This window comes from Scomber japonicus, chromosome 3 (genome assembly GCF_027409825.1).
Source record: "Scomber japonicus isolate fScoJap1 chromosome 3, fScoJap1.pri, whole genome shotgun sequence".
Taxonomy (NCBI): domain Eukaryota; kingdom Metazoa; phylum Chordata; class Actinopteri; order Scombriformes; family Scombridae; genus Scomber; species Scomber japonicus.
In genome coordinates this window covers 20,126,887-20,136,657 of record NC_070580.1, presented here as the reverse complement: position 1 = coordinate 20,136,657, position 9,771 = coordinate 20,126,887, and the positions used below count along the sequence as shown (strand labels likewise).

General features: G+C 40.0%; 1 protein-coding gene across 2 annotated transcripts; it reads left to right on the top strand.

Annotated features, from left to right (window-relative positions):
* The first annotated feature begins 327 nt into the window (after window positions 1-327).
* Window positions 328-9,744, top strand: bap1 (BRCA1 associated protein-1 (ubiquitin carboxy-terminal hydrolase)). Of its 2 annotated transcripts, none has more exons than XM_053316399.1 (17): window positions 328-506; window positions 746-775; window positions 923-977; window positions 1,187-1,319; window positions 1,478-1,597; window positions 3,815-3,876; window positions 4,031-4,173; window positions 4,597-4,675; window positions 4,771-4,894; window positions 5,272-5,413; window positions 5,502-5,680; window positions 6,666-6,799; window positions 6,946-7,409; window positions 7,594-7,829; window positions 7,997-8,089; window positions 8,190-8,262; window positions 8,812-9,744. In XM_053316399.1, exons 1-17 carry the CDS (start codon window positions 470-472, stop codon window positions 8,943-8,945), a joined length of 2,238 nt encoding a protein of 745 aa, XP_053172374.1. In that variant the 5' UTR covers window positions 328-469; the 3' UTR covers window positions 8,946-9,744. The 2 variants fall into 2 exon arrangements, with proteins under 2 accessions (XP_053172374.1, XP_053172373.1); XM_053316398.1 differs by having other exon boundaries at window positions 7,591-7,829.
* The last annotated feature ends 27 nt before the right edge of the window (window positions 9,745-9,771 follow it).

Genomic DNA, 9,771 nt, shown 5'->3' with positions numbered 1-9,771 from the left:
AATATTTATTAATGGTTAGATATCACGGCCTCCATTGCACAACTTTGTCACAAATGTTTGATAACCATATTTGAGGGATAATTGCTCAAAATGTGAATTGTGTTCATTATTTACAATTATCACGATTCTGTTTTTTGTCTTTTTGTTACTTAACTAATAACGAGTATTATTTTAAATGTGTTATCACAGTTAATAAACAATATAATAATACTAAACAAACACTTTAGGACTACAGGAAGCTCTTGTTCGGACTACAGGAACTCGCGGGTCGGACTTTTTTTGCGACCGTCGTCGTAATTTGATGACGTAGATTGTAGGCGGCCTGTCTATTGTGTTTATCTTGAGCTGCTGTGTTGTGTCGTGAATGGATATAGCGGCGTTGTCGTTAAAGATTATTACCCCTGTGTTGGACATGGACTGGAAAACATCGTAGTCTCTTAATATTAGTCAACTGCGGACAAATGCAAAGATGAATAAAGGCTGGCTGGAACTCGAGAGTGACCCAGGTGAGAGATTTCAGCTCAGCTAACTAACGCTAGCTTCTGCGTAAAGCCAGATGGACAGTTTAGCTTCTTAAGCAGCTCGACTTTAAAACTCAACAGAACATATGAACATGGCGAACTTTAATGTTAAAGTGTATATATCTTCTTAAAGATGAAGGTTACTCGATCCATCATCTCAGAAAAGACAACACACTGCATTAATATGGACAAGTAACACTGAATTAAATGTTTTATAATTTCAGGACTGTTCACTCTGCTGGTGGAAGATTTTGGTGAGTATTTCATGTCAAGAAACCTTTCGTATTGCTGCAATGTGGAAAAAAGACACAATATTGCAGAAAGCACCACAATTTGAATCTTGTATTTATGTGATGGTGAAAGTTATCGTGGTAAAACCGAGATTTTGTTGTGCTCTGTAGGAGTCAAAGGAGTCCAAGTAGAGGAAATATATGACCTGCAAAGCAAATGTCAAAGGTATGTAACATTAAATCTGTCTGGTGAGCAGTAGCTACCAATGAAAACTTCCCATTCACTTCAATTCAAAGTGTATCCAAAAGTTTAACTACAGTTTATGTACGCTTATTTATGCTCAGGTTGCCTGTTTTTATAATGAAGCTCCTGTACTTTTTTGGACTTCAGCAACTTCATGTTGAAAAGTATTTGTACTTAATTCTTTGTTTCAGCCCTGTCTATGGCTTTATCTTCCTATTCAAGTGGATTGAGGAACGTAGATCCAGGAGGAAAGTTAACACTTTGGTGGATGAAACCTCTGTCATTGATGAGGAAATTGTAAATGATATGTTCTTTGCTCACCAGGTAAGGTATTACTTATTGTTATAATAGCTTTCTGAATGATTACTGAACAAACAGATCTGTTTATTGAAGTCATAAAAATGACATTATAATGTAATGTTGCTCTTAATTGATTATTGTCCTGACTAGTTGGGTGTTTATGCTGTCATTTTTCTATACAGCTAATACCAAATTCATGTGCTACCCACGCATTGCTGAGTGTGCTTCTGAACTGCAGTGGCGTTGAGCTCGGCACCACTCTTAGTCGCATGAAGGCTTTCACAAAAGGCTTTAGTCCAGAGGTAAGACGACCCCACACTCTCTCATGTATGTCTGTTATTTCTAGTGTAATTTACTCGCTTGCGTTTTCTTCACAGTTTCTATTTGACAGTCAGCTCTCAGATTTGTTTTTCATTTGGCTGCAACATGTTGGGATCATAGTAATTTGACAAAACCTATATAGGATCTATAAAGAAAGAGTGAAAATCGGTTTGGAAAGAAGCATCTATTTTTAGATTAAATGTATTAGAGTGGACAGCTCCAAAAATGGACATAGATTTTCAAGCTTATCCATCTAATTATATTACTTTTAACATAATTTAAAACCCATTTGCATTAGCTGTGACCTTCTGGGGTTGGTTTTCATTTGGCTAACATGGCTCATCGCCTAAGGGATGAGAGAGAGAGAGAGAGAGAGAGAGAGAGAGAGAGAGAGAGAGAGAGAGAGACGCATGGAAGAGACCCCAGGACAGAGGAACTGTGTTTACTAAACCGAACATCCTCCCTTCCTTCAGCATCATTTTTAGGAGATTGCGATTACTCATGATGCGCAGAATCTCAACTGTCAAATGTGTAGAAATATGTAACGGTTACTTATTTAAGTTTAAAAAACAAGCACTTGGGGCCTGATGACTGCTACTCATACATCAATTATAAATCTATTGCAGCAACAAAGTTTGACTGATAGAAATGACACAAATTAGCAAGATTAAAATGTGCATTACTGAAGTAACAGAGTGGATGTCAGGAAACCTTAAAAACAGCTACATTTAAAATTAGATTTACAGCTGGCAGCAACAGAAAGTACAACATTCTTTTCAGGCTTAGGCTGAAATCATATGGATAATGATCATAACTGCAGTTGTATATCACTGTAGAGCTGGATGTTTTTCTTGGATGAACCAAGATGGCCTTGGAATGCACAATAAGAAAATAAAAGTATTTGGGCTTATGAAGGAAAAAGGAGAAAAGACTATTTTCATGATTCAGATTTTACACCAATAATAATACTACTACTACTACTACTACTACTACTACTACTACTAATAATAATAATAATAATGATGCATTTTATTTAAAAGACGCCTTTCAAAGCACTCAAGGACACCTTACAAGGCACATATAACACAACAGCAGTACATAAAACAATATAAATTAGGTAATATTTAGTGCAAAGATAAATAATAATTAAAGCTGCAAGCAGCATTGGGAGGGACCTCGCCCCCTTGCGGGCCGTGGCGAAGCGGAAAGGTTTCCGTTAGGGGCATTTAGATGCCTTCAGACATGGGCTTTTATCGGACACTACAATAAGTAGATCACTCACACACACACACACACATATACACATACAAACACACACACTCACACACACACACTCTCTCTCTCTCCCTCCCTCCCTCTGTCTGTCTGTGTAGACATTTAGACTGAGCAACTGAAATTAACTGCCAACACTTACACAGAGGAACTTTTATGTCCAATGAAACCTGTTGATCATGCTCTTGTCATTTGTTTTTGATCTAGACTTTGACAGCAATGTCAGTGAAATAGCTGACAGATTGCACAGATATCTAAAAACATAATACAGTCAATAAACTTGAACTAGAAACAGAAAACTGAGGCACCTTTTCCTCATCAGGTATCATGAGTCATTACAAGTTTTCTCCACTGGGTGGCACACTAAGACCGCAAATGAATCTGGATGCCTGCAGAGCACAAATGAGCCAGCTGCACACACACACACACACACAGTCGTTGCCATGGTAGTTAACGACTGGACAACATGAGAACAGAGCATGCACAGACAGTATGGAGATTTATGATTGAATGGGAGAGGAACAAGGTGCACATCTGGGTCCGCAGATCAAAATATATAAAACATAGCCAGACCAAATTACACACATCTATAGATGAGACTTGTGGCATTTTGACTTTTGAATGGAGTCTGTAGCTGAAAGTATGCAGGAATAATGTATATATTTTGATATATTTGCTCCAAGCCCCTCTGGGAGCCTCTTCTTGCTCCTCATCTCCTCCTAAATGCATTTAGGGGCTGAAAAATCGTCAATGATGGTGGAACTTGATCAATTTGTGGATCACAGGCCGGAAGGAGGGGACAAAGCATAATTAGCCTCATGAAAAGCAAACTTGGTCTGAATTGCTCTCATATGCTCTCTCTTGCTCCCCCCCCCCAACCTACTGTCTTGTTTAACTTTCAATTTTCATGTTGTTTTTTTTTCCAGAGTAAAGGTTATGCAATAGGAAATGCCCCCGAGCTTGCCAGAGCACATAACAGCCATGCCAGGTAAGTTTCAGTCAGTGGTTCCTTGTTACATTTCAAAGTGTCTCTGATTCTGCAGAGGAAAAAAAAGTGTGTGATCGGTCTGCCACCCTTAAGGAGATGTCAGGCTTTGTGCATTGATCAGTTTATCAAGCGTTCTTTCTGTGTTTCTATGGAGACCGGAGCCCAGACACCTGCCAGAGAAACAGAATGGGATCAGTGCAGTGCGGACCATGGAAGCCTTTCACTTTGTCAGCTATGTGCCAATCAAAGACCGCCTCTTTGAGCTCGATGGACTCAAGGCTTACCCCATTGACCACGGTAAGAGTATATACTGATGTAGTACTTACTTGTACTACTTTGTGACAATCATTATTCTGGTTACTGAATTCAAGATTGATTTGATTTCAAACTTTTCAATTAGCAGTGTTCATACACCTCATCCCCTACAGTGCATAGCCTGAAATTTTCAATAGACTCACTGACTGTTTAGTCCAAAATGAATAAAAAAGGGACCTTTTGCTCCCAAGGCCCCTAATTGATGTTGGAATGTTCTTCTAGAAAAGGCCAAACAAACTGATATTGTGTTACTGTTATCTAAACACATTTATTTAAAAGAAAGTATAATTCTAAGGCATTTCTTTCCTTGGAGCTGTATAAATGCTTTTAGTGATGTTTTGTTAATTTCTGCTGTCGCGAAACACTCATATTTTTAGGAAACTATAATATTACACTATATTTTAGGGCCCTGGGGAGAGGAGGAGGAATGGACTGATAAAGCTCGGCGAGTTATCATGGAGAGGATTGGACTGGCCACTGCTGGGTGAGTCTTAAACCAGTTTGTAAGCAGAGGAGGTTCAACTTCCACATAAGCCCCTCATGGCTTCATTCTCATGCTACTGCTCCTCTCTTTCTCAGTGAGCCGTACCATGACATCCGCTTCAACCTGATGGCAGTGGTGCCTGACCGCAGGATGAAGTATGAGTCCAAACTGGAAATTTTGAAGAGGAATCGACAGACAGTTCTGGAGGGTCTACAGAAGGTCAGGAACTGATAGAAGTCTCATCCCAGGCAGATCGCGGTCCCACAGCTCTTTAGTGTCTTCAACACACCCATGAAAGCTGTGTGTTTTAGATGATTTAATTATGTGAGCTGACTGTGAACTGTCACTTTGTTCAACTTCATATTTAAAAAATAGATTAATTGCCACAACATGTCATTGTAGACAGTTTTTGTGGTTGTATTAATACTAATGATTCAAAGAGCGTTTCATACTTCTTGGCAATATTTTGTGTTCAAATGGAATTTTTTAGGGAAATTAAGAGCTGTCAGAATTTATCCAAAGCACGCTCTCCCTAATCATGTCTGCTGACAAAGAGCTTTTGGGAGGGTGATTCAAATATTTTCTCATATCTTCAGATGATCCGGCTCACCCAGCCTGAGCTGGTCCATGACAAGAAGCAGCAAGACTCTTCCTCTCCTGACGATAGCACCGCTACAATCAAGAAGGAGGCAGATGTGGAGCCAGTTACATCACGAGGGGCTGATCGGGCTTCTTCAGGTGCTTCAGGCAGCTTTTATCCCCCAGTCTTTTATTCTTAAATTTATTTATTTGTCTTGTAAATTGTAAACTCCTGTTTTCGATTCAGTGGACGAGTCAGGAGCTCAGTCTAAAGATGCCCCAAGTCCTGCAGGAAACACTAAGGTCATGGGAAAACCACCAGTCCCTGCAGGAGGAGGCTCCCAACAAGTCACCAGTACCAACCCCATCGTTCAACGCCTGCCTGCCTTCTTAGACAACCACAACTATGCTAAATCTCCAATGCAGGTATGATGGGAGGTGGGGTGTGAAGGTCCTGGTTTAGAAAGGACACTTGTTCAACACTTACCAGTAAGAGCCAGATTCTTCCCCAGTTTTTCCCTATAAATAACTTTAGATGCTTTGGTTGTAATGGGTTGTATTTGGGGCTGCAAATAATAATTTTCTTAAATAAAAAATCTAAGCAGAATCCTTGTCAGGATTCTGCTTAGATTTTAGAAATACTGTGTAATCAGTCAAAAACATGGGGGCTCCTCAGTTTATTAATATTATTATATATAATGTCCATGTCCTTTATTGTTAATGTGTAGCGTCCTCAATTGTTTTGAAGAAGGTAGTCCATTTCTCCCATTTCCTGGAAAAGCTTGCTCCTCTAGTTCTGAAAGAAAATGTCATCTTTTCCATTAAACATATTTCCTTCACTCTGTCCATCCACTGGTTAAGGCTTGGAGACTCAGTTTTATACCAGCACTTTGTTATAGCTTTTTTACAAGCCACCAACAGTATTTTACATAGATACCATAATCACATTCTCGCTTAAGACACAAACGTAGAGGACCATCACATTGTTAGGAATTCTGTATCCCAGAATCTTTCCCACAGTCATACATACATTACCCCAAAAAGTTTGAATTTTTGGGCATCTCGAAGGGCATCTTTTATTTCTGTTTTCAAATCCCGTTGTTTCATGGCCGCCATCTCCTTCCATTTCACGGTTAGCTAGCTGCTCCTCCATTTCATCTGTTGCCGTGTCTTTAGTCTGAGTGAGTCGAGTCTTCCCTCCCATTCCAACTTTCCCCCTGGTCACATTTAGTGTAATTTCTAGCTCTAATTATTCGAGTTTTCGGGGAGTTTTACCCTAGACTATCGAGAGCTCTGATGGTACACAGCCTACCACTCCATGTCCAAACTGGAAGTGCTGGTCCATATAATAATTTTTATGGCTGTAAACAAATGTTCTGTCAGTATTTATTGAAGATTCTCTGATTGGCAGGAAGAGGAGGATCTAGCTGCTGGAGTTGGTCGCTCTCGGATGGCGGGCCCTCCCCAACCACCGTACTCTGATGATGAAGATGACTATGAGGATGAGGATGAGGAAGTAACTGCATCTGCAGGCACATCAAACAGGTTAGTATTGTGAAGTGGGACCTATTATGACCCGACTGAAGGGTGCTTAAAGTGTAATTGTTGCTTTTATAGATCTAGCATAGGTCATTTTTACGCTCCTCAAGCAGCAGAATTTATTTCTGTTTTTTTTTTTTTTTTTTTTTAAGGTTTAGGAGGAAGGCCAGCCTACGTTCACGAACAGGACGTGTTCAGACTGGAATGGAAAGCCAGATTGCCCTGAGTGTCCTGGCTGAGAAACTGAAGAAGGAGGTCCAAAGGAAAGATGCCCTAAACACACCTCTTTCAGTACGTACAGAAGGCCGCACCGGGGGCATCTGTATCACATCTGCTTCACAGCCTTCCCCCACACCCAGCAATGAAAGTACTGACACAGCTTCTGAGATCGGCAGTGCCTTCAACTCCCCGCTGCGCTCGCCTGCACGCTCCCAGGCCGCCACACGTCCGTCTAGTCCAGTGGCTTCCCATCTGTCTCGTGTGCTGTTTGGAGAAGATGAGATGCTAAGGCTAGACTCCAGACATAACCGTGCTGTAAGAGAACTGGGTCCCTCTGTCAGCATGGCCTTGCTACATCTGCAGGAGGACGGAGTCATCTATGCTCTTCCACCATCTGGTCTGTACAAAAGGCTTTCCTCCATGTTATCTACAAATGTGGTTTAAATGCCTCCGCTGAAGTAACAATCTGATCCTGTCACTTGACATTTTGAATTTTAATCATTTAAGACAGCAGAAGTAAACAGTATGGTTATAAAGAGTTGGTGTTTTGTAGTTTTGACAGTCTGTTGTCTGTACAGCAGATTTAGCTTCTGATGGCGCCAAGCAGCCTTCCACTCCTGAGAAGATAAAAGACAAAGAGCAAGCAGGCCTTGCAGCACCGAAGGAAGAAGTAAACGAGGGAGATGAGGGACCATCGGTGGATGTGAAAGAAGAGGAGAGCAAAGATGGAGCAGAGGTGAAATCCAGGAAGGAAAAGCTTAACGCTACGGAAACTGCTACGGACAGTAAGCCCCCTGGGGATAAGTACTCACCCAAAGTAAGTCCATAAAAATTCCTAGTGCTGTAATGTACTGTAGTATGTTTCTTACTCTGCCATCAGTCTGCCAAGATTGTATTATATTACAGTAGTGCTGCCAATTAAGGAGCTGTATGCTAAAAATATATAAACAAACACAGCAGTTCATCTTACTCTGTCTCTTGCAGGAGCTGCTTGCACTGCTCAAGTGTGTAGAGGCGGACATTGCCAATTATGAGGTGTATCTAAAGGAGGAAGTAGAAAAGAGAAAGAAATACAAAGTAAGTTTTGTTAACCTAGAACCAATCAAATATCTTTGTAGGAGGCATTGGGTTTTAAAATTAGCTTTCAATCAAAATATATATTTTTTCATTTGTTCAGATTGATGATCAGAGGAGGACCCATAATTATGATGAGTTCATCTGCACCTTTATATCAATGCTGGCCCAGGAAGGTAAGTAAAGATCACCATCTCCTTTTCTTTTATTTACTATTTAATTTGATCCCCTACCTACAAAGTCCTGCACTTTAGTGGTTTCCACACACTGCCCACATCTGACGTTTTTCACATCACACCATATTTATGGATATTTTTGTACTGAACGTCTGAGGTAAGGGTTGCACTGAAGGGGGGAAAAAAGAAACGAGACTGTTACAAGTGCAGAGTAGTGAGCATCCCCAAAACAAAAAGCCTTATTTATGACAAGTAAGAATAACAGAAGAATTACCATTTTCTACATTTTTAATGAAGGTTCAGAGTATTACTATTTATACCTATCCAGTCAGAAATGCATACAGAACCACTTTTTCCTATTAACACAGCAGGTATGACATTACTGCACACACTTGCATATTAATAATAATTAGAAAGAAAAGACAATTAACATTTTTCACCTTCAGTCATAAATAAAGAAATGACTTACAGGCTAAAAAATCTGTTGTGTGTTGGTGTTATCATCATTTCTTTGTTCCCTATTTAATTCTGCGTGTGTATCTTCTGCAGGCATGCTGGCCAGCCTCGTGGAGCAAAACATTTCAGTGCGTCGTCGGCAGGGAGTGAGCATCGGCCGCTTGCACAAACAGAGGAAGCCTGACCGCAGGAAACGCTCAAGACCTTACAAGGCCAAACGCCAGTGATTAAAAACAATCATAACTCCTGTGAGCACCAAGCAATCAAAGCAAAGAAACTGCTGCACTCCTGAACCTCTCTCATACAGGCAGTTTAAGGTTGTATTTTAGCCAGAGCCTCCTCTTCTTTTTTTATCACTTATGTATATATGTACTACCATTTTAGTATCAATGTAAATTTACTTCATTTCTCGTGCCACTTCAATCTTCCGTTTGTAAATATGAGAAAGGCATGTCCCCAATAATGAACCTGACTGCTTTTTTGTCTCAGAAGGGTTATTAGTACAAATTGAGTTATTTGAATCTCTTTTATGTGTCACATAATTACAATTTGATAACAAAAAGTCAATATTTCCTCCTCTGTATCCCTCACTGATGTTTTTACGGTGCCAATTAAGTATTGCATGTTTTGACAAAAACAGGCCATGTGTTCCATTCATCCACATCGTGTCACTTTATATGTATTCACTATCAGTAATTAACTATATAACATACAAGTAATCTTTTAACAACATTCCTCGTGAACACTTTCAAACTTGAAAAGGAGTCACAATGGGTCTTTTCATTGGAATGCCTATCATGGATCTCTCGCTGTGTATGTATTTCTTTCGAGATCCTGCAAATGAAAAACTATTTGGTGTTATTATTTTTGTACCTGAAATGCACCTCAGAACGGAGTGAAAATGAAGTTGCACTTGTGCAGTCGTGTGTTTTGTACATATGTATCTGTTAATTGGCTCAGCATCACGTCCGTACACTGAGCTCACTTGTTCTTTGTGCTTGCCAATTCATACTTCAATAAAGTCATTTAAAATATCTTGTATGTAATTGTCTG